At 37.2% G+C, this 26,596-nt stretch overlaps 1 protein-coding gene across 1 annotated transcript in view; it reads right to left on the bottom strand.

The window, feature by feature from the left end:
- Positions 1 to 26,596, bottom strand: part of LOC306860577 (peroxisomal membrane protein PEX14-like) — a 72,598-nt gene that overhangs the window by 21,058 nt on the left and 24,944 nt on the right. Inside the window, exons 3-5 of the mRNA XM_079402339.1 lie at positions 24,553 to 24,637; positions 13,135 to 13,254; positions 3,340 to 3,425 (exon numbers count right to left, since the gene is read on the bottom strand). Coding sequence (XP_079258465.1) covers positions 3,340 to 3,425; positions 13,135 to 13,254; positions 24,553 to 24,637 — 291 coding nt within the window. The remainder of the gene's footprint in view (positions 1 to 3,339; positions 3,426 to 13,134; positions 13,255 to 24,552; positions 24,638 to 26,596) is intronic.

Below are 26,596 nucleotides of genomic sequence, written 5' to 3'. Positions count from 1 at the left end.
TTGACAATCTTGAGCAAATTGCATAAAACACAACTACAAATTTTAAGAATATTAGTAGAATACAGCCTAATTTATATAACAGAGTCACCATTAATCTAAATATTTCCCTAAAATGAAGAACTAAAACGACAAGCAGAGATTGTTAAAGCTATATTTAAGAGAGGCTAAATAAAGACAGAATGTTTTATTAAATATTATAACATATCATTACAATTGGACATTAAACAAGAAGAAAAAAATGAAACAGAAAATACTAGTGTTTGTGTTTGATTTCGCAGTCTCCAGTTCAGTATTGTGTTTGGCAACAGTAGATAAAACATCATTATATGAATTATGATTAATAGGCCTGCATTCATGCTGAAAAAAACAAGACCTTTTGTTTTTTTAATCCCTCTCAAAAGTCTTGTGGTTTTCTCACTTCATCCAGAGCAATTTGCCTCAATGGATGACACAGAGGACAAGAATTAAGCATCGGGGCATGACTCTGGGTTCAACATCATTAAGTCTTTTAGCCCACAGGCTGGCTTCTCCATTTGAACATGTCACCTTCTGAGGACAATTGCTTGTCAGAGTTTAAGCCTTGTAGAACAACATCTCCAAACACTGAGAATAAGCGGCAAAGGTCAGACGGCTAGCACTTCCACTAGCTGCCGGTTCTCACACCATCGCTGTTTTATTTCCAAACGCATGCGTCGATTCGTTTCCCCAGACAGACAAACAAACAAAGCACATAGACGGGGAGATTAACATGGCATTTGGTGAATAGCTGGGTGCCGTAAAGCGTAATGTGCGTGTGCCGGCTCTCCGTCTGGAAAACAGTTGGCCTTAACAGGTTTTCACAGCGGCGCAACCGTTGTTGACACTGGCATAAGTAATAAACACTTTTAAGTTGAAAAAATCAGAATGAGTGTCAACACCAGGGTAGTTAATAAGAGAGCTGCTGTGAGCGCTGTTTACAATGTGCTCTATAGCATAAATAAAGTGGAGGACGAGACCAGGGCATATGGTGGCACCGGTGAGCCGTTCCTCTGACATGACAGCAGTGAGAGCTCTCGCACCAGGGAACAGCACCCCCAACCATGGGCACAGATCCACCGAACAGCAGAGACGCACGCGGGGGACTGGAGAACCACGAACTGTTTGTGTGTAAGTTAGAGACACAGAGAAACGAGCAAGAGAGTTATAGGATTATATTTTTGCATTTTCTTGCCTGCACAAAAATCAGTATTGCAAACAGCTGCCAAGGCATCACTACTTGGTTGCTAAAGTGTTTCAAATAATGTTGCTAGAACATTTCTAGTCAAAAAACCCACACCAAAGTCTATTACAGGTATATTGTCATCACTAACCATGTATATTTTTTGCCCATTTTATGATCTGCCAGGCAGAAGTCTTGGTTTAGTAAATTTGCTTATGTTCATGGGTATTATACTACCATTCAAAAGTTTAGAGTTGGTAAGATTTTTAAAGTTTTTAAGTTTAATGTTTTTGAAAGGTCTCTTATGCTCACCAATGATGCACTTATTTGAAAAAGTAAGACTAAATAAATAATAACAACTTTATTTTAATATATTTAAAAAGTAATTTATTCATGTGCTAGTAAAGTTGAATTTTCAGCAGCAATTACTCACATAATGCTTCAGAAATCTTTCTAAAATGCAGATTTGGTAATCTAAAGACATTTCTTATTATCGCAAATGGCTGTGCTGCTTAATATTTTTCTGGAAACTGCATTCTTTTAATTAATAGAAAGTTCCAAAGGACAATGTTTTTTTGTTTTTTTGTAACAACGTCTAAGTCTTTACTGTCACTTATGATCAATCTAATGTGTCTCTGCTGTTTTTGAACAGTAAGATTTTTAATGTTTTTTAAAGAATTATCTTCTGCTCACAAAGCCTGCATTTATTTGACCCAAAATACAGCAAAATCAATAATATTGTCCAATATTTTTACTATTTAAAATAACTGCTTTCTATTTGAATATATTTTTAAAAATTATTTATTCATGTGATCAAAGCTAAATTTTAGCATCATTACTCTAGTCTTAAGTGTCACATGATCCTTAAGAAATCATTCTAATATGCTGACTTGCTGTTCAAGAAACAATTAAACATTATTAAACAATAATATCAATATTTAAAACAGTTAAGTATTTTTTTCAGGATTCTTTGATGAATAGAAAGATCCAAAGATCAGCATTTATCTGAAATAAAAAGCTTTTGTAACATTATACACTATACCATTCAAAAGCCTGGAGTCAGTGTTTTTTTGTGTGTGTGTGTGGGGGGGGGGGGGTGTTATAGAAATGAATACTTTTATTTAGCAAGGATGCTTTAAATTGATCAAACGTGATGAGAAAGACATTTATAATATTACAAAAAAATTATATTTCAGATAAATGTTGTTCTTCTGAACTTTGTATTCATTAAAGAAACCTGAAAAAAATACTGTTTTCAACATAATATTATATAATTTTTTTTTTTTTTTGAGCAGCAAATCAGAATATTAGAATGATTTCTGAAGGATCATGTGACTGGAGTAATGGTGCTAAAAATTTTGTTTTGAAATCACAGGAATAAATTACATTTTAAAATATATTCAAACAGAATGCAGTAATTTTAATTAGTAAAAATATTTCACAATATTACTGCTTTTGCTGTTTTTTGGATCAAATAAATGCATAAAGAGAATTCTTTAAAAAACATTAAAAATATTACTTTTTGTCTGATAATATATATTTATTATTATATTTTTTGAGCATGAGTTATGGTGCTAGTAAACTGCAAGTTAAATACTTGGTGTATGTTACTATTACTATTTAAGCAAACCTAACTAGATTTTGGGATTTGTTTAAATAATGATAGCAACAATGAAATAGCAATAGCAACAGTAATGGCTTACTAAGCAAGCACCAGTAATGAGAATGAGTGAAAATGAGAGTTGAAGTCACATTCTCAAAGCATCGCTTTAAGTACTGAACCATCTACAGTTTCAGATTGTTAAACGCAGACTCGTGTTAAAGGAAAAAGTGACTTTTTCTGTTAAAATGACATAAGTTTGGCTCACTACATTAGTAAGAGCAGTCATGTGGGCTACTGGAGATGGAGACAAGCTTTATAGAGCGCGTGTGCTGTCTGACTGAAGTAGCCGAGTGCAGACGGAAGCTTAGGAAGCTAAACATGCGTTCCTAATCATTACATCATGGGAGTTCCATACAATGTCATTGTAAATGCTCTCTTAAAGGCCACCGCTCCATTTTCTTTCTCTGTGAAACGCTTAGTTCTCAGAATAATAAACACATTTTGAGAAATTAGATATTGGTGGCACTTAAACACATACCCGGTAGAGATGATGGAAGCCAAAGGCCATTCCTGCCAAGATGACAGCCAGGGCACTGTAGTCTCTCCATCTGTAACCTGAGGGACCTGCAGAGACACACACACAAATACAACAAGCCCATCTATTAGTCCAACCCTGGGAAAAGCTGTTGTGGACTTCTGGTAGATGCCATATTTAATTTGACATGAACAAAACAAAACTGTGGTGTACAGAAATACAGAATATCCAATGGCCTAATTCTGAAACACAAGCAGAATTTTTGTGCAACTCGCTCACAAAACCATTCTTGTATGAATCTTTTGCTTAAGATGGTGCTGGTAACCCAGATCATTTCTGTGAATCAGTATAAAGTGTCCATTTTAATGAATCAATTCAAAACACTGATTCAGTGATTCGTTAGCATCATCGCTCAAAATTTTTCAGGGAAGACCCCTAATTTTTTATATATATATATATATATATAGCAAAAATATATGTAGGTAAACACTGCAGTATATAAATGATATAAATCTTGCTTTACTAAGTTATACTATATTTTACTTCTATTAAACATTTTAAATCTTATGCTCTGAAAGTGTTTGACAAAACAAAAAAAAACAGATTTTTCACTGATCATGGGTGAGAAAATATCCAGATGCATATTGAATATTATGAAAAGACTGAAAAATATAGCAACATATATTTTATACAAAAATATTTATATTAAATATTTGATTACAATTGTAAATATGAATATTAAAATATTTAATAATATTATAAATCTAAATCTAAATTTCCACAAGACAAAAAATAGAAACCACTGACTGTAAACATTTTATTAGACTTGGGACTCTGTGACTGCAACACATACTGCCTGTACTTTTACCCCTTTACAGCTTTATTGTTCACGTCAAACTACTGTTAAAAAAATGTGTCTACAATGACTAAAGTTTATAGTCTAAATAAGTCTATATGAATTGGTGCTCTTGTTCCAAGAAGGAAAGGGAAAAGAAAAAAATATGAATTCTGATTACACACAGCTATGGAAGTGCAAACTAGATCTGAAATTTTAGATTAAGTACTGCATTACTGTAAAACAGAAAATGAGAAATTTTATCAGCTATGACTGCGCATAACGGAAACTCCCACTTACAGTATTTTAGGGGAAAAATCTCTATGTTAAGGGTAATCGTGATCTTGAAAAAATGAAAATGAGAATCGTTTAAAAGATCACTCGTACGGTTTCTGCTCAGGCCTCGCACAAGTGTTCACTAGCGGTGAGATGGGGTGTGAATGTCGCATAAGAACAACGAGTACTATCAGGAAATGAAAGACCACATCAAAGAGTCCCTCTTCACCCCTCGCACTCATTCTCAGAGAGAGACAGTTGACCTGGAAGGCAGCAAAAAAGCTGAAAAAAACAACAATTCAGTGCAGTTAACACGTCAACATTTGGAGCAGAATGATAATTAAAAATCTAATTCTCAACCACTTTGTATTCAATATCAGAAAAAGAACAATTACATTTTAGGAAAAAAAACAAAAGAGTCATTGGTTGGCAAAATAGATAGTCCCACCCCAAACTCACACCATTGGTTGAGCCAATGTGTCAGGCTGGTCAGGAACCTCAAACAATCAAGAAATATTCTAAAAGTGCCTTTTCAGAGAAACAACTTAATAATGGCTTACTTACAGTTGGCATATTGAGCCTGGACATGAGAGAGTGAAAAAAACTGATACACTTCAGTTTAAGTTAGGCTTTAAACAGCTTCTGATAGCAAGAGCAGCCGTTTCAATTCATGCTGAGGCAATCTGGCAAGGCTCAGCCAACAGAAAGGAGGTAGAAATTATCATGCAAATGTTTAACGGCACACCAAACAGAGAAGTAATTAAAGCAAGCCTGGCTCTGGCAGGTCAACATGTCAGATACAAAATGCTCCATTTTGTAACATAGCGAGGTCTGCGGAACAGGTGTGTTACTGTAATTTGTTTGAATCTGCTCTACTGAATACAAATAGACAGGCTCTCTAATAGACTAGCAAAGCAATAGTACTTTTTCATTTTTTTTTTTTATGCGTAACTGAACAAGCAGTTTTTATCTGATTAATTGTACTAGAGGTCTATTAGGGAGACCCAAATAAAATATGGCACTGATTCTTAAGACATGGAACAAAAAATGTCCCTTAATTGTACCTGCCATTAGTTTTTAAAATAGCAGATTTTGCATTAGATCACTATACTGTTCTTTACACAAATGTATCATTTTATTTTCTCTTGTATTAAATTATCTTGTACTACTCCTACACCATGTTTTAAGTCTTGATTAAAATAAATGTATAGCAGAAAATACAGATAAATTAAAATAAAAAATAAAGTTTATATAATTTCATATATAAAGTAGTTTATAAAGTAGTGCATATTTTTTGTTTCTTTTTATTACACGTTAACAAATTGTAAGGAAATTGTTCAGTAGTTTTAGATATTTTTCCTCATTTTAAGTAGTCATATAGAAGAGAACAGATTGCTCCAAAATAATTCAGATTAGGTGTGGGAGATATGACCAGAATCTTATATCATGTTACATGTATGAGTTATTTTATTTCACAGTAACGATATACACTCACCTAAAGGATTATTAGGAACACCATACTAATACTGTGTTTGACCCCCTTTCGCCTTCAGAACTGCCTTAATTCTACGTGGCATTGATTCAACAAGGTGCTGAAAGCATTCTTTAGAAATGTTGGCCCATATTGATAAGATAGCATCTTGCAGTTGATGGAGATTTGTGGGATGCACATCCAGGGCACGAAGCTCCCGTTCCACCACATCCCAAAGATGCTCTATTGGGTTGAGATCTGGTGACTGTGGGGGCCATTTTAGTACAGTGAACTCATTGTCATGTTCAAGAAACCAATTTGAAATGATTCGAGCTTTGTGACATGGTGCATTATCCTGCTGGAAGTAGCCATCAGAGGATGGGTACATGGTGGTCATAAAGGGATGGACATGGTCAGAAACAATGCTCAGGTAGGCCGTGGCATTTAAACGATGCCCAATTGGCACTAAGGGGCCTAAAGTGTGCCAAGAAAACATCCCCCACACCATTACACCACCACCACCAGCCTGCACAGTGGTAACAAGGCATGATGGATCCATGTTCTCATTCTGTTTACGCCAAATTCTGACTCTACCATCTGAATGTCTCAACAGAAATCGAGACTCATCAGACCAGGCAACATTTTTCCAGTCTTCAACCGTCCAATTTTGGTGAGCTCGTGCAAATTGTAGCCTCTTTTTCCTATTTGTAGTGGAGATGAGTGGTACCCGGTGGGGTCTTCTGCTGTTGTAGCCCATCCGCCTCAAGGTTGTGCGTGTTGTGGCTTCACAAATGCTTTGCTGCATACCTCGGTTGTAACGAGTGGTTATTTCAGTCAAAGTTGCTCTTCTATCAGCTTGAATCAGTCGGCCCATTCTCCTCTGACCTCTAGCATCAACAAGGCATTTTCGCCCACAGGACTGCCGCATACTGGATGTTTTTCCCTTTTCACACCATTCTTTGTAAACCCTAGAAATGGCTGTGCGTGAAAATCCCAGTAACTGAGCAGATTGTGAAATACTCAGACCGGCCCGTCTGGCACCAACAACCATGCCACGCTCAAAATTGCTTAAATCACCTTTCTTTCCCATTCTGACATTCAGTTTGGAGTTCAGGAAATTGTCTTGACCAGGACCACACCCCTAAATGCATTGAAGCAACTGCCATGTGATTGGTTGATTAGATAATTGCATTAATGAGAAATTGAACAGGTGTTCCTAATAATCCTTTAGGTGAGTGAATATAACAACATTATTATACTATTAGTATACTATATATAAGTATTTACCCTATACAAACTAAAAGAATAAAGGATAAAAAAATACAACTATACGAATGCTTCACATAAATATTACCCTATACAAACTAAAAAATAGAAGATAAAAAATACAGACTATACGAATGCTTCACAAATACTGTACATGTGCAAAGAGAGACATTTGAGTCAGCAGCTGGTTGGGGAACAGTGCAGGATGATTTGTAGTGCATGAGCATGTAAACATACATATATTGCTGAGTCTTTTGTGAGATTGTGCACACGCAGCAGTGTGTGTAAGTGTCCATAGTGCACATAGTGTAAAGTGTAGGTGTCCATAGTGTAAAGTGTCCATAGTGCACATAGTGTAAAGTGTCCATAGTGCACATAGAGGAGAGTGTGTTACTACAGGTGGTTTGTACAGGCCCACTCACCTGTGTGTAGCACACTTTGAATTGCACAAAAAAAAAAAAAAAAAAAAATTAAAATTAAAGCTGTTACATGTTAAAATTACATGTTAAAATTACATTACATGTTAAAATTACAGTTACAAACATGAACCGCGTCCAAAAGGTCAAGGGGGAGGTGTTGCCACAATTTATAGCAATATTTTCAGTATTTCTCAGAGGTCAGGTTTCAAGTAAAATTCGTTCGAAGTAATGGTGCTTCATATAACGTTATCCAAAGAAACTAGTGTTAATGATAAATGCCCTGCGATGTTTGTACTGGCTACTGTATACAGGCCACCAGGGTACCATACAGACTTTTTTAAAGAATTTGCTGATTTTCTATCTGAGGTAGTGCTGGCTGCAGATAAAGCCCTAATTGCTGGTGATTTTAATATCGATGTTGATAATGAAATAGATTCGTTGGGATCAGCATTTATAGACATTCTAAACTCCATTGGTGTTAAACAACACATTTCAGGACCTACTCATTGTCGAAATCATACTCTAGATTTAATATTGTCATATGGAATTGATGTCAGTGGCGTTTAAATATTGCAGCAGAGTGATGATATCTGAGATCATTATCTAGTTTCATGTATATTCCATATAGCTAAAGCTGTAAAGCCAACTCCTTGTTACAAATATGGTAGAACCATCACTTCTACCACAAAAGACTACTAATAATCTTCCTGACTTATCTCAATTCCTCAGCATATCCAATAGCTCAGAACAACTTGATGATGTAACAGAAACTATTGACTCTCACTTTTCTAGCACTTTAGATACGGTTGCTCCTTTACGCTTAAGGAAGATTAAGGAAAAGAGTCCAACACCGTGGTATAATGAGCACACTCAGGCCCTAAAGAGAGCAGCCCGGAAAATGGAGCGCAGCTGGAGAAAAACAAAATTAGAGGCATTTCGTATTGCTTGGCAGGAAAGTACCCTATCCTACAGAAAAGCATTAAAAACTGCTAGATCTGCTTACTTTACGTCTCTTTTAGAAGAAAACAAACACAACCCCAAGTATTTATTTAATACAGTGGCTAAATTAACAAAAAATATAACATCAGCAGGTGCAGACATTACCCAGCAGCACAGTAGTAATGACTTTATGAACTACTTTACTTCCAAGATTGAAACTATTAGAGATAAAATTGTAACCATGCAGCTGTCAGCCACAGTATCGCATCAGATCCCCTGAGGAACAATTCCACTCATTCTCTTCTATTGGAAATGAAGAATTGCATAAACTTGTTAAATCATCTAAACCAACAACCTGTATTTTAGACCCTGTTCCATCTAAGCTCCTAAAAGAGGTGCTTCCAGAAGTAATAGATCCTCTTCTGAATATTATTAACACCTTGTCATTAGGATATGTCCCAAAAACCTTCAAACTGGCTGTTATTAAGCCTATCATTAAAAAAACACAACTTGACCCCAAAGAATTAATTAATTATAGACCGATCTCGAATCTCCCTTTTCTGTCAAAGATATTAGAAAAGGTAGTATCATCACAACTATGTTCCTTCTTAGAGAAAAATGATAAATGTGAGGATTTCCAGTCAGGTTTTAGACCATATCATAGTACTGAGACTGCTCTCATTAGAGTTACAAACGACCTGCTTTTATCATCTGATCGTGGTTGTATCTCTCTATTAGTGCTACTGGATCTTAGTGCCGCGTTTGACACCATTGACCACAACATTCTTTTAAATAGACTAGAAAATTATGCTGGCATTAGAGGAAGTGTTCTGGCATGGTTCAAATCGTACTTATCTGACTGCCATCAATTTGTGGCAGTAAATGAAGAGGTATCATACCAAATCACAAGTGCAGTATATAAGTACCTCAAGGCACAGTACTTGGCCCCTTACTTTTCATGCTTTACATGTTACCCTTGGGAGATATCATTAGGAAACATGGGGTTAGCTTTCACAGTTATGCTGGTGATACCCAGCTCTATATTTCTTCGCGACCTGATGAAACTTACCAATTTGCAAAACTAACGGAATGTATAGTTGATATCAAAAACTGGATGACTAGCAATTTCTTACTGCTAAATTCTGAAAAAACAAAGGTGCTAATTATTGGACCAAAAACTTTTGCACGTAATAACCTAGATCACTGTCTAATACTTGATGGCTGCTCTGTAAATTGTTCGTCATCAGTTAAGAACCTAGGAGTACTTTTTGATAGCAATCTTTCCTTCGAAAACATGTTTCAAGCATATGTAAAATATATCTTAAAAATATATCTAAATTACGACCTATTATGATAAATAATAAATTATGACATTTGCAATGTCAAATGCAGAAACATTAATTCATGCATTCATGACCTCGAGGCTAGATTTTTGTAATGCTTTATTGGGTGGTTACTCTGCATGTTTAATAAACAAACTCCAGCTGGTTCAAAATGCAGCAGCTAGAATTCTTACTAGAAACAGGAAGTATGACCACATTAGCCCGGTTCTGTCAACACTGCACTGGCTCCCTATTAAACATCGTATACATTTTAAGATCTTGCTAATTACCTATAAAGCCCTGAATGGTTTGGCACCTCAGTATTTGAGTAAGCTCTTATCGCATTATACTCCTTCACGTCCGCTGCGATCTCAAAACTCTGGCCATTTGATAATACCTAGAATATCAATATCAACTGCGGGCGGGAGATCGTTTTCCTATTTAGCGCCCAAACGCTGGAACAATCTACCTAACACTGTTCGGGAAGCAGACACAATCTGTCAGTTTAAATCTAAATTAAAGACCCATCTCTTTAACCTGGCTTACACATAATACACTATCGCATTTCTATCATTCAAATCCGTTAAAGGATTGCTAGGCTGCATTAATTAGGTCAACTGGAACCGGGAACACTTCCCATACACCTGATGTACTTGTTACATTGTTAGAAGAAAGGCATCTACGCTAATATTAGTCTGTTTCTTTCTTATTCCGAGGTCACCGTAGCCACCCAGATCCAGACTGTATCCAGATCAGATGGTGGATCAGCACCTAGAGATGACATCTACAGCCAGGACACCTAGATGAGCCCCAGAGACTGATCCCCAGTGAAGACCCTGTCTCCAAGATGGCCATCGGGACAAGACCACAGGAACCAGATGAGTCCTTTTCACAATCTGATTCTGCTTTAGCCTAGATTTAAACTGCTGATTTTGTCTGGCCAGAGGAGAATGACACTATTTCGACAAACTATTTCCCCTTCTAAATACTGTAAAGCTGATATAAAGCCACCCAGTTTAATATCAAGCCGATGTAAAGCTGCTTTGACACAATTTGCATTGTTAAAAGCGCTATACAAATAATATTGACTTGACTTGTTTTTAAACTGCAATCCTTAAAAAGTGTGAAAACGATAAGTTTTCATGACCATGTAGCACAGCAACATCACGTGTAACCGCGATAGAGATGATAGTCAAAAATCTCTACCGGTTAATAGCGTCTATCGGTATATCACCCACCCCTAGTTCAGATTTACATTGACTTTTATTTTTACACTTTTAACCTTTCATCGGCTAAAGCCTGGGACACAACAAGCCGACGGTCGACCAACGTCAGGCCGTTGGCGAGCGTCTGTCAGGCTAGTTTGTTTGGCGTGTTACACACATCGGCTCTCATCGGGTTCATCTTGATTCAACATTTTGAATCGGCATCGGGGCCGTAGGGGAGAGTGAGAACTGGATGTTCAGTTTAGCGAATGAGTCAGTGCCCGAGAATTAAAGCAAAAATGATGAAAACGAGTAAGTAAATGAAAGCGGCACAGAGAGAAGGCTGTTCTAATGTTATGTGATCTTAAGAGGATTGTAATATGCAAATATTTTCATAACAACATGAGCTGTTTAAAATGGAGAAAGTTATCAACATAAATAGTAAGCAAGCGTTGCCTTGTTTACATTTTGTATATCTGCGTTTATCTCGTTATCCTTGTTTCGGTTCCTCCTTTTAAATGACGAATATTTACTATTGGTAGCTGCTGATATAGACAGCTAATTCCTCTCACGCAGGCACAGAACACACATGTTAGTTTGTAGTCTGAGCGGTGTGTTCAAGCACAGCTTTTCGGTCCAGACGCTGCTGCCAACGCAAGACAACAACACTGTCAGCTTTTGTCGCAGCTACTTCTTTGAAGTCAGCTTGGTGTGTCCCGGCCTTAAGAAATACCCAAGAATCAGTTCCTTGTCACTCACAGGATCAAACCTGTCTGAAGACTGAAGCTCTGTTCTGCTGAATGAAGGTGACATTCTACACCAGAAAGTACATCAAAAACCTCAGCAAACCTGCAACTTCCTAAAACTTCCATTTTAAGAACTTCTGACAACATAGCTTTTTGTGTCAATGGTAAACAGCACATTAACTGAAGTGTCCTTGCGGGAGCATGGCGTGCAGGACACGCATGATGGCAGCTTGGGTGATTTCAGAGTCCTTGAGCTTAGCTGGTGGCCCTGACCAATCTCCTACTTCAACTCGAGGTCCAAACGGAGGTCCTTCTTCCACATGGGTAGCCCCTCCACCTCCACTTTCCACTCCTGCTTTTTATTTGGTCACTTAAGGTGTGAGCATGGCCTCCATTCCCCTTTTTTCCAATCTCCATTCAAATTTATTGGGTTCAGAAAAGGCCCTACTGTCCTTCTGCTGCTTGAAAATAGAGATCAGAGTATCCATTACTCCGACAGAGATGGATGCAGGTCCAGACGCATCGTCCCCATAACAAGGGCATCAAAGACAGGGACTCCCTCTTTCCAACCTGACCCCTGCGAAGATCTCCTCACTCTCCCCTCATTATGCCATTCTCTCATAGCCGTTTTGATATAAAACCCCCCACTCTAGTGGGGCTGAAGCCTAACTACATGGCCATCCCATCAACATCGCTTTCATTACAAAACATGAGATGGCGGGGAGTCAAGGACAGGGTGGCAATAAATGAGGGTGGAATACATCTGGAATCATTGTCATACAGGTTAAGCATTATGCGAACTTCATTCAGGATTGGTAAATCAGCGGCTGGCCTGGAGCTCATAACCCACGGAGGTAATAAAGATACAGGCTGCAGAAAGGCCCTCAGTGGGCCAACCAACCAGAGATCGTCGTAACGGTGCGGACATCATATCGCAAGGCCGTGCCAGAATTAATTGCATGCCTACGCAAATGGGATGCTCTAAGCCACTCATTTCCTTTGAAAACCACTCGTCTAAGATAATAGTTATGTTCGGGTGCTTATAAAAATATCAGCACGATATTCCAAGGTATTCCACACAGTTGGCCTGTTTTGAATTGATGTACGGGCGAAGGTTTAAACAAGATTACGGGAGCACAGAGGAGCTTGGAGGACTCATTTAATATAGTCACGCACCATTTGGTTGAGAAAATCTACTAGACTAGACTAGAGTAATGTTTAAGGAGCACATGGGCTGCAAAAATATACCCCTCCACTCGCCCACCCACTGTTATTGGGTAGACCCCCATCCTAGTAAAAGCGACTGTGGTAATACTCACTGTATGGGGCCAGTGGAACAGGGTGAGCGATGTGCGCGGGCCCGGGAACAGCTATAGTGAGCGGCTCCTCCGTACTACCGGACCGCTGGATGGCCAGATCGACCTCCTCATCAGTCAGACCTACATGGAGAGAAGGTGGTATGATTAAACATATTAACATATTTATCAAAAATGTAAGAAAAATTATTTCAGGAATATATGACCTCTCGGTCCTTAGTTCCACAAAATCATAACGACATGGCAGATAGCCTTTTCTTCGTTCCGTGGTATATATACTACGCCAATCTCCACGCATACCCCAAATCACAAACACTTGACACATCAATACAAACATCACCAACATGTTTGGTATTTTTAGAAAATTAGACTACTTCCTCATTTTACGTAGTCTAGCTACTATATATTTGTAATACATGCTTGACATTACTTTTGTATCTGACCGTGTTGATTAATATTGAGTGATAGGCAAAGGCACTTTATTTGTATAGAAAACTGTAGATAAAAACTGAACAGATTGTTCCAAAATTAAATAGTTGAGTAAGAACTCAAGAATCAGTGCCTTGTCACTCACAAGACTGAAGGCACAATTCTACTGAATGAAAGTGTCTGAAAACTCCAGAAATTACTAGAAAAACTGTGTAATCTGAGAGGATAAAGTGGTGATAATATGTGGAAGTGTGTCCTTGACTGTCCTTTGGAACCTGCAAATAGATCTAAATGTTAAAACTCTCGCTAAACTAGGTTAATAGCACTATAGGCGGCAGATATATACCAGGAGAAGCAGCTCTGGAGGTCCAAAGCTCTGAGCTCTTCTCCATTACAGTCAGATCTCAAGAACAGAGCCTGTCCATTTCCTGCTGCTATATTTCCCCAGGTAGAGCTCAGCGGAACCCCAGACAGATAAAATGCATTATTTTAATTTCTTCATTGTAATGTAAATGTATTACATAATTTTGCAAATGCCAATATAATTTAATCTTCAGATCTTTTTTAATGATTTTAGTGGTGATTAAATTGCATAGAGGTCCCTGATGGAAAATGACAGGAGAGGGGAAAAAAAATCTAATATTAACATTTCCTTTTGTGGAAAAAAAAAAGCTGGTTTATTTCCAACACTGCACGCAGTCATTGGTCTGCAACTTGTCTTGATTAAGCGACTCTATGCGGGCCTAAACAGAGCGGCGATGGAGTAGACGGCAACAAGAGCCCAGAGAAATACTGGGAAAAGAAAGACAGAGGCGGAAAAAGCCTGTTAGTCGAATGTACTTGTGCTTTGACATTTAATGAAGACATAAAAGCGGGAAAACATTATGGGCTTCCTCTACAATTGGCACATAAACCCAAATGCTTTAACATCTTCATTTAGAGCCAATGGTTTAAAAAGGCTCCAGTTTCTATTAAACTGTAAGTTACACATATCGATTTAATAAATCTACTGTATCCTGCAACACACACACTCCCTCTGACCTTTGTTTGTCCACAGTAGACTGGAGTGTGTCACGTCTGTCATTGCGTATTTAGTCTCTCTCGCGCACGCTCTTGCTCTGTTTACTGGAGATATCCCCTTGGGCATTGCGCTACTCTATTCCACATGCTTTCATACGGCACGGCTGCCTGCCAGTGAGCCAAAAGGCTGAGCTTTGCTCCAAATTGAGCTGTTTAAAGAGCAGACAGCAAGCTGTTTTTGCGCTGTAATACACACATCATAAATGTGGCAAATGCCAGTGCCACATGTGCTTAAATAGAGCGGAGAGAGCTGGGAGCTTGGCAGAGAACAGAGTCTGAGCCTGTTCAGCCCTGTCTGCTGTCTGCTGGGTATGAAATCACAGTCACACTTCATAGAGCCACATTAACAACAGTGCAAAACAATACAGGAGAACACAAACGCAGCAGAGGTAGGGATGCATGGTTTATCGCACCATTTTATTGCTGCGTTTCATGGATTTCCAGTAAAAGTTTCAATTTATAACTGTGTGAGAGTTTAATTACAGCAATTAATCATATAAAAATGTAAGCTTTTTTTAAAAGAAAAGTTAATGTTTAATGAAAAACAGAAATACATTTCTTTATGACACAAAAATATCATGCAAAAATGTTTTTATTGGGGACAGTGCAAATATAGAAAGCAAAAAAAAAAAAAACAGCTTGTTGTCCAGAGTAAAAAAAAAAAAAAGAATTTATATTATGACAAATCATACCTGTTTATATCCATAGCAAAATTAATTAGTGGCTACAGCCAAAAAGTGACCTTTATAAAACATGACTGATCAACAAATCATATGCATATTAGTTTTTATTAACATTTATTTTTAATATTTTTAAATTTATTTATTTTATTCTTATTTTTTTTCTTGCTTTTCTTTGACTGTAGAATTATTGTTATGTCTGTTATTCCTCCTTACTTGACTGTTTATTCTAATGATGCTCTTATACTTATATTTGAAAGACAATAAAGAGTTGATCACAAAAGGCATATTAGAATGATTTCTGAAGGATCATGTGACACTAAAAACTGGAGTAATGGCTGCTGAAAATGTAGCTTTGCCATCACAGAAATAAATTTGATTTTATAATACAATAAAATTGATAAATTGTAACAAAGTTCCTGTATTTGTTATGTATTTTTGATGAGCATACAAAGTTTCCTCTTCCACAGCAGCAAAACGTTAACATCCAGAATTTATGAAACAGATCTCTCTACATATAACCATATTCTCCCTTACTTGTCAAGAACGACATTAACAAAATTTATACCACCCATGTAGCTGATTTGACCTCTCTTGCAGAAATCTGTAGGTTGAGGTCAAAGGTAAAAGGAGGGCAGGTTCTGTGGAGGTTGAAATGGCCCTGATAAATGTTGAATAATTTAAGGCAAATATTGGTCATCCTGTCTTATATGGCATTCAAAGTGCCAGGAAGCAGCCATGGCCATGTGCTGAGCTGGTGCAGTCAGCCTGTACTGCCCAATAAGCAATAATGTGTCCCTGGACTCCCTATTCATCTGACCACACCAGACTGCATGGTGGCAGACTATTGAATGAGACTTGGAGGCCCCCCTCTCATTTCCTCCCACTCACCTCGCCGTAAAGACGCTATCAGGAAGTTCATGTTTTCGTGAGTTCACCTCAGAACGAGGGGGTCGTTTTCTAAGGACGTAATGAACAAATATGTACATATTTCGTAACGTCATTTGAATTCTTAAATAGCACCCCCCCGCGCAACTACAAAGGGGTCCGGTGCGCATCCGAATAAGATGCATGCAAATTCATTAACGCGTTTGCTTTTCTTTCGGGTTTTCGGACTCACTCAGCTGTTTTGTCTCCTCTGATGCCTTTATTACAAAGAAAATGGGACGACAAATGAAAGTCCTTTGAGATCCAATTTAAAAGAAGGACAACAGAGTGAATTTTACATATAAAAGGAAAAGGACACAAAAAGGAAACACAAATTTATTAGTTTCCGAAACCTGTGGAATGACCCCTCAGACCTCCATTTCAGATCGACCTGCTGGTAGATGAATTTTGTTTAGACATAAATTACATCTAATGACGACACCGTAAAAAAGAACAATAATGGAAAGCTATTCTGTATTTCATTATACTGTATTATTTGGTGCACCTGATACACGCAGAGCCTGTTTATGAGTCACCATATTAGCAGATGCTCAGTCGAAGCATTTGCTTTGACCTTGCCATTCTCATTGGGGCATGAAATTACGGTGGTGGCACTGCGATATTACAGCTATAAATACTGTAAACTGCATATCTGGGCTACGTTTTCTATTGTCTTTCAACATAAACCTGATCGGTATTTATTTAAAGGAAAACCCATTGCTCTCTGTATTATTTATGGCTCTATTTTCTGGGCTCTTATTTTCAGGATGTTTTTTTTTTCTCCACCCTTTTTTTAAAGAGTGATGAGGCGACTCATCCAGCCATAAAGTGCAGTTCTCCTATTTTGGCACTTGTGAACTTCATAGGGTAAGAACAAGCTCACAGGCACAATTATAAAATTGCTTTTCTGAATGGCTGTTAAAGGTGGCTGCTCTTTTTTCAGCAGACCAACAAGGCTTGAACAAAATCGTTTGGTGAATATTGCTTATTATTATAATAATACCAGATTGAACATGAAGAAAAATACTTAAGGTCGTAAAGATGGAGGTCACCGAGAGCGTTTCTGTGAGACGTCACGTCAAGTCCATGTCCCACACGATTGCATGCCTTAAATAATGACCGCTCTCATAGCGTATTCATTTATGTATTAAAAAAAAGAGGACGACTCTGGTCATTTTCCTGCTTTATCACCTTCCCCTGATGACAAAGTGAAAAGCAGCTGGCCTAGGTGGCGCCGTGGAGTAATTTATAACCACATCAATCCCTTTGTCTTCTATGCAGGCCTTGGTCATTGCCATTCCTGTCCAAGAGGTGAGTCGCATCACCTTACTTGCAAACTCTTTCCTATTAATATTAGGGATGATGAACCATTTCTTTACCTTCATGACATGAGCGGTATTACACCTGCAGTGCACCAGTGTCCCTCATGGCCCTTTAAGCATAATGAAATGACTACAGGAAGAACACTAGTGAGGTCAAAGATCTGGGCACCGAATTCAGCACCAGTGTCGCACCAGACGTCCACATGCAGGCTTACTGGGAGCTGCTGGGTGAAGTTTGTGACAGGACTGGTAGACAAGGAAAAAACCATTCTCTGCTGGGAAAACTAAAGAAAACATTTTTATATCCCTGGTTACTCAACTTGGAGACACTAAATGAAGGACAGTAAATTCTGTACCGCTGCCAACTAGCAGTCAGCTGAAAAACTCAGCCCGTAGTTTTTTAAGATAGCGTATCAGCAGGCGCACTTCATTTTTAGTCATTTCCCCTGAGTGAGAACACAATTTAAATGTCGTTCATAATTAAAATATAATTTATTAGAAACAATACTCTGTTGAGAATGTGGGTTCGCTTAACTACATGTTGTCATGCACACACAACACAGACAGTGAGGGGCCGTTCACACAAAATGCATTTTTTGTATTCTTCGGCGCTGCTTCTACTTTATTTTTCAATTTTAAGTTGCGATAAATAGAGAGCTTTCATCATAAGGTTCAAACGTACTGAGACCTTCCATTTTTTCCCATTCCACCGCCCGCAAAACATGTTTTTCAGCACAAAAATGACTTCTGTGTAAATGGCCAGTGATGAGCAAAAGTAATGATTTGTGATCCAGTGAATCAGTCATTAGAGAGATTCAAAACGAAAACTCAAGAATTTAAGATTGATTCTTCAAAGTGTTTTTAGCTGATTTATTAAAAAGAACCAGCTTTTAAGAGTCAATAGTTTACCAATTCAATATACTGTCAAATGAAAACTAAGCTACAACAAAATGCATTTTGCAACGGTGCTGTGAATTTAGTAATGGTGCAGTGAATACTGCTTTGTAATGCACTGGTGTATCAAAAGTTTAACAAACACTGGTGTATCAATGTTTCATTTTTTTTATATAAAATATTTTAATTATACAATAATAATAATATAAAAATAATAAGTAAAAATAAAATAAAACTAAATTTGTGAATAAATTTATTAAATATTTAATATACAGTATCAAAAGATGAAACTGATGAGGGGGGAAAATATCATATGAAATAGTATGTGAACAGTCACCTGAAAACTCTGTAAAGTACTTATTATAAAAAACAAAAACAACAGTAAATTGATATTACTAACCCACATTTTGTGTACACCTAATAACAAAAACCAAGACAATGTGAAATAGATAGAGACATAACTGTCTGAAAACAAGTAAATGTGTATTCCTCGATACAATAATTTTGGAAATTATGGGTAAAATGGTACACACCGCAGCAATAAGACAGTGATTACATGCAGCTTCTTTAAGCTACCTTTGTTTAAGGACAGCACATACAGGTAACGCAAGCCTAGATAATAAGTACATACACACCCACATTTGGAAAGCCCAATCAAAGAGTGATGTAATGATGTGAGGTGTGCTGGGAGATGAGTAATTCACAATTTACACTGTAAAATGACCTGCTTAGAAAACATTAGCACATATCTCTGAATGCTTACCGAGACCAATCACATTCCCCTTGAAAAGAGAGGGAGACAGAAATACTGAGAGAGAGAGAGGGGTGGAAATCATGGAGGTATCCTTCAGCACGGATTAGAGCATAACGGCATGTAAATAATACGTGTAGGAGAGCTTGTTGTGTAAAGACGCTGCAACATGTAATCAAAGTGCTTCCTATTTTCCCCTTCATCAGCTGCCCGCCACTATGGCTGCTTGCTGCAGGAATCCAATTTAACTCCCCACTCCACCAGAAGATTGTATTGTTTTATTTTATGGGGGCTTTGACATTTCTCACCGTTAATATAGAGTAAAACTGGAAAATATTTACATAAATATGACATTAAACTGCTTTAGAGATTAAGATGGATGTATATTTAGGTGTCTTTGTTCAGGGGGAGATGACCTGACCTGAAATCTGATCTCTGATCTTTGTAACGTCCTCTCATTTACTTAAATCTTGCCAGACAGATCAACACCACCACCTTAGCGTTAAAACTATACAAACTATATAAATATACTAAATGTCAACCAGGAATCATATGGTAAGATTTTAATGTTGTTTTAACAATTTTAAAAAAGCAATCAAGTCCTTGATGTCTTTTCCTGGTCCTGATCCCCTCTTTCCCTTTTCTCAGAAATAAAGGCATAAAAGCTGAAAATATTTATTTTTTTAAATAAATAAACTACATAATAAAAATGTATTTTTAAAATAAATTGAAATATTTTTTAAATGCAATTTTCTGTTGGTAACAGCTTGTGTAGTTATAAAATTCTCAAATGTCCTATTAAATAAAGACAAAAAAAAATCAAAATAAATAAATAAATAAATATGGATAAATACAGGCATGCATACAAATACATTTTAATGCATATAATTTATATGACTTTTTAATTTTAATAGATAATTTACAAATCTATATTTAAGCTATTTTAGGTACCTTATGTTGTTATTTTTTAAGTAAATAAAACATAATAGTTGCATTTATGCAATTTGTGTGGATGGAGGTCAATTTCTGCAACAGTGCTCTTTACTCATCTCACACTTCACAACAATACACCGCTCTTTCCTATTTTCATCCCATCAAATGTCTCAAGCTATAAAACCAACCAATATCAAACTAAATGCAGTTATAAAATAACAGCTTCTAGCCTATATTCCTCATACTGCTTCAGTTTGATTGGAAGCAACTGGATGAGTCTATTTTTCACCCACAGTATTGATTGCTTTTCGTTTAAAAGTGACTCATTGTAATAATGCCGCTTTAATAATATTAAAGATAATGCTAAATTATATCCAGTATAATGAGAGTTAAAAGGAACACATTTCTGGTTTGGGGTTGACGAAGGGGTACTTGAGGCTTACTGATAGGGCTGAGGGCGTACCATACATATACAAGACAAAAAAACATTGGGAAAAACCGTTGTAAAGCATTTATCAGTGGCAAAAGCTGTATTTGCATATGAAATGCAGTGTAAGATAAAACGAAGCAGAAGAAGTTTACTGAAAAACTACAGTGTGGATTACAGAAAAACACAATCAAGACGAGTACATCAACAATTGCTATTGAAGAATTTGTGCCTGCATTTAGCAGTTATTACAATGACCTTGCCGTAATTAATAGGTATTAGACAAACACTGAAAATAAAAGGTCACCTTCATAACCACAGATCCGTCATTTCGGCTAGCGTGTTTAAGGCACGCTTTAATATAAACAATGTTAATCAAATTAAACTTTCGAGCAAACTCCAGGAATGGCACGGAAAACACTGCAGAAACAACACACAGAGCAGCACGTTAAAATTGCTTCTGTGAGCTCAGCAGGGCACTGGGAAAATGGTAAATTTCAGGAGAAATTTAATAAGGAGAAATTGTCTTAAGATTACTCAGCACTTTGCTTCTAGATTAGTCTCCCTCCTACCCTTCAAATTGCACGAGTTGCTTTCAGAGTGATACAACATTGTGACATAATTACATTGTTGAAGGTGAAGCTCAGTAGAAATGGCTCCGTGCTGACACAAGACGATTTTCCAGCACATGCAAATTTACAGACGGCTCACTTTAAAGCCTGCGCTTCACTGCCATTTGAGGGACTAGGCAAAACGAAAAACCGTTTGCATGTTGACAAAAGGTTTCTGATTGTGATCCACAATTAAAAAAAAAGGGTCATTGTGACTTTAATTCAAAAGCCGTCCTTAACAACAGGCGTTATGAACTGTACCTATACGCACAAATCATTCCCAAATCATACCGGCTTAATTAAGCCGTCTGATTGATGGTCTGATCGTCCCATCGGGGACGTCCATTGAGGATATTGAATAGTTGTCTATTCCAATGTTTAGCATATTTTCATAACTACGTGACAAGCGGCAATATCGCAGCAAAGTCATCCTCAGGGTGTAAGCAGCTGCGTCCCACCCAAAATTGCATGAGCGAGCAGAGGAAAAGAAAGAAATGAAACTTGAAGCGTTGATAACTCGTCGGCTGTGGTTGTAAACAGCTGTGTGCTTTGAGTTCTATCAATAACCTCTCGGTTACAAGGGTCGGTAATTAAAAGGCTAGTGACCTGGAAATAGTGTCCTCGTTTGAAGATCTCCAAATGTCCGCATAAAAAAATACAACATCAAATTAGAATAGCAATGGCACGAGGCCGAGTCTTCCAGCTATAGATCTATTGATGTTCAAACACACCCTGGGGGCACATTGCCATGATAGTCCTGAGTTCACCGTGTTCCCCATTACAACCTGGTTTCGCTGTTCGGAGAGGTCAAAGTCAATCTAAATATACATTATGCACACATATAAAACAGATACATGTATGTAAAAATGATAAATAATACAAACACACTAGGGTCCAAAAGTCTGTGAACTTGGGAAATTCTTGCAGCTTGAATAGCGTTAAAGCAAAAAGAGGACACATCAAATAGTAATAAATATTCAAATTCATGTTAATTTATTCCCTCAAATTGTTACGCTGATAAAATAAAATAATATAATAAAAAATAGCAATTAAAAAGTAATTAGAAAAGTATGAGTTTTATTATTATATTTATTTATATATATTTGTTCATTCGTAGTTAAATAATGTATTATTTATATAATTTTATTAATAATGAATATAGCATTATCAATTATTATATTTATTTATATATTCGTTCGTTCATCGATTCATTCCAAACTCTCCGTCTCTGAACATATTTATTATAAATAAATAAATAAATGTATATAGTTTCCGAAAGCATAATGAAATGATGTGTTCATGTGGATTATAGGGACCCATTGAACACTACTGACTTTTAGTTGGCATGGGGGGTTGATTTATTATGAAACAGTGGCATGCTGGCATATTAATACTTAATGTACCAGTAGACCCCTTTGAGAAATCCATGTGAACCTTTAAACACGCTTGCTACAAAACACAAATACAATGCATATCGCTCAAAACCTGCAAATCCCTGGATCTGGATACAATTTCACATTCACATTCGAAAGAACCACATTTCATCATAAACGTACAGCATATTAAGCCGCATAACCCAGCTGTGAATTATAAATGAAGCCGATCTACTGCTAACGAGAAGCACTGACCGAGGAAAATGCTAAAGATATTGAGACGTCATAATAGGCCACTGATGTGAACAACAGCAGCCGGCAACTATGGATTTTATCTCCAGTTACCTACACCGGTCATGGAGCTATTAGGCTCGCTTTCCTCTGCTGCTCTACTAGCACCATCGTAGGCCAAATCCACCTGCCTTTACCATTAATTAGTCCCGACAGAACAAATGTCATTTAAAAAAAAAAAAAAAAAAAACCCACGTCAGATAAGCACGGCTGTGCTAAGATTTACAATTATCAATAGCGTGCAGAGACAGATGAGTTATCACGTTATAAAGGACAGTGCTGACCTTGCTAAACTTAAATGTAGTCAAGATAAAACTAATCTGACCTTTGTGAAGGACTATATTTTATTTTAAAAAATGATATGCATTTCAGCGCCGAAGTGATCGTTATTTTATGTGACTGATTTTAAAGTTTTAAGACCTGCTTGCAAAACACTCAAATAAGCTATAAAGTGAGACAGATTACATTGTGCTTCTCGATTTCCATCACTGCCGCCCCCAAAGTGATTCACTAAAACATCACAATGTCATTTTCAGTGCTGGCTTTTAAAAAAATCTCTCGAAAAAAGATCAAAATACAGCGTACGGATTGATTTCTATCCAGCACACACTCAGGCCGGTGATCTGATCTGAAAGGGGTTTGTGCTATAGGAGAGATAGTGGTGGGTTATGCATCAAACACACATATTGATTGATACCTAAACTGCTCTGAATTTAGAGTGAATGCATATGTATGCTCACAACACGTTACTTCTCTGGTCGATAAAACTTTCCGATGCATTCCAGTGCTTTAATATTTATGATAACAGCTAAATTAAGTAAAAGCTTTAAAATGCTGGGAGGTAGCATAATTGACAATTCCATTGAAAGTGCAGGAGGGTTTGTCAATATTAATTTTCTGGATCCCAAAGAAGCGTCCCAACTGATAGGTCATTTATCCACACAGCTAGGATCAAGCTCTCTGCAGGCCGATCGACCCTTACCTGACCCTCCGGGGCATGCAACAATGGCCTCGACCTCTGACCCTTAAAAGCGAATGATCTCATCCCATGAACATCTTAGGCCAAAGTCCACTGGACTACATTCTGCTCCTAAAGCTAAGCTGTCTTTAAAGGGTTAGTTCATCCAAAAAAATGACAGTTGTGTCATTATTTACTCTCCCGAAACCTTTCTTTCTTCTGTCAAACATGTCATATACAGTGAATAACAGGGAATTTTCAGTGAATAACAATTTAAATTTCTGCCATTTTGTCACAAAAACTTATAATAGGGTTTCAGAAGACTTTAAATATAGTCATACTTCTTTAATGATTCACTTATGCTGCTTTTGTGTCCATTTTGGAGCTCAACAGCATCAGTCCTCCTTTACTTTTCATTGTAAATGAAAGTAAAAAGAGAGCAGCGTGAACATTCTTCACAGCTTCTCTTCTTTGCATTCTACACAATAAGTCATAAGATTTTGGAACGACACAAGGATGTTTAAAAGATTCTAATTTTGGGGTGAACTGTCCTTTTAACCTAACACTGCAAAAACACGGCTTTCTTTACTACGTCGATTCCACTCATGTTTGAAATGAATAACGAAAGCATTCAGCTGGTTAAATTTAAGGTCAAAGTCTTGGAATTGCGCCATCTCGTATCCATTCCGCCTGTAAAAATGTAACGTTTTTATATTAGGTTCTGGAACATGCTGATGGCGCTCACCTTTTTTCTTCAAGAACGCATTTCTGGTTGCCAGGGGGCTTTGACGAACTTGCTGGTTTTGTAGAAACTTGACTGCCGTGGCAATCTGCGAAGAGAGCAAAAAACAAAGACATCTTACATTTGCAGCGTGAAATGAGCTCATCAGTATAATAGAAAGTCATCAGTAAATGAACTTCACTAGAAATGAGAGGAAGACTCAGGAATTCTTGCAAGGCGGCTGAATTATTGTACATTTCCAACTCCCCAAGGTATATCATCAGCCAACAACAGGAACTTATAAAATAGCCCTCCCCTTCCCAATAAGTATATGGAGGCCAGACCACCAAACCACTTTAGAGATAAATCTAGGAAATGAGTGAATCAGCAGTTATAAAATTATCCCATCAAGGTTTGCTGAACAAATGGGGTATGGAGTTTAATTTGCCATTATCCTCTTTAAGACAAACTCCTAGCCTTAAGTGAGCAGGGACTGAAAATCTATACTTAATGCTGAAGTGCCCATCTGTATCTAATACCTGGCTAAAAACTTCAGCGATTCTTAAAGAAGAAAATGCATTATGATCAAATCACCTAGGCTGCATGTTGTAATGACTGAGTGTTAATGCACTAGAAAATTAAATATCATCAGAACACGTGTAGTCGGAAGTGCAGCGCTGCTCCCATCGATTCCATCGCGTTTTCCTTCGAGATGCACCTTGATCTGCCACTTTAGCTTGCTTCTCCTAGAATTAAAAAAGGGTCTCCTCCTCAAACACCATTATGGCATGAATTTGAAGTGCGGGCTCTGAAGTGGTGCTTTTAAAGAACAGATAAACATGAAATAACATCTGGAGATAGGGGGAAACGCACACTCAAGGATAAAGCCGAGCCGCCTCGTTATCGCACCTGTGGTCCCTGTGATTCAATTGTAAAAGTCATCCCTCTAATAGGTTGAAAGGTTTTGATTACTGTTCTTTTTCTTTAAGCGGCAAAAGATAAAAAGTGATTGAGAGCGCTGTCTGTGGTAATCCGTTTTAGGTAATGCATTGCATATACTAAAGACCTGTTTCAATCCAAAAGGATTGGATTTTGAAAATAGGCTGAGAAGAATGTGTAATAGTCGGGCCAGCTGTGTAATTCTGCGGTGACAAATCAAGACAGAGTGAGTCGGGGACCCGGTTTTCCTTTCAAAAACACATCATATTGATTTCAGCTTAAATTTATGGGGAACAACTTTAACTTTGTTGGATGAAGAAGGAAGACGAAAAGGGGGGCACTGCCGATTTAGGGAACGGCATGAGATTATGATTCCGATAATTGGAATAAGCAAGCAGGCAGGCCGCATTTGTCTTCAAATATATATATATATACACACAACTGAGTCAGTGTCTCCAAAGAACGCAGCCTTAGTCACACCTGGTTTCAGAACACATCAGGGACAACGTTTTACGGTAACATGATCTTTGCAAAGCTGTTACCCAAAGGGTAAGGACATTTCTGGATCTCTATATTAGTGTCAGGAGTTAACCTTTATTTAATGTTTACAAGGGTTTTTTTTTTCTAACCATCAATAAAAATACACTTTATGTTATCCATTTGTCAAACAGTTTATTTTGCCATTTTAAAACTGTTTGTACATGCCATTGTTTCACACCAATAGTTTGTTAAAACTTAAGGAATTAACTTATTAAAATCTCAATATGCTAAATTTTTACCTATAAATTCAATAACACATTTATATTTTGCATTATGCAAAAATAACTTGGCCTAAAATGTAAAAACAAAAAACAAAGAATCATTAAAAACAACATTGTAAAAAGTAATCACATTTTTGGCCTAAATTTTCACTTTCGTTTCATTTGTGCCATGGAAACCTATTATTTCTGACCGTGCTATATATAAGCTTAAAGCATAGTACATTTAGTCACCTAGAAACTTAATGACAAGAAAATGGCAAATTCCACATAGTCAAACACACTAAAACACTCCCACTTGAAATGAACAAGTTCAGCTCAGTTCTGGGAAGTGTTCAGTCTTCAGTATCTGAATGAATGAGATTTTTGAG

Source organism: Barbus barbus (genome assembly GCF_936440315.1).
Source record: "Barbus barbus genome assembly, chromosome: 41".
Taxonomy (NCBI): Eukaryota; Metazoa; Chordata; class Actinopteri; order Cypriniformes; family Cyprinidae; genus Barbus; species Barbus barbus.
Note: the sequence above shows the minus strand (reverse complement) of the source record. Positions and strands in the feature narration are given on the sequence as shown.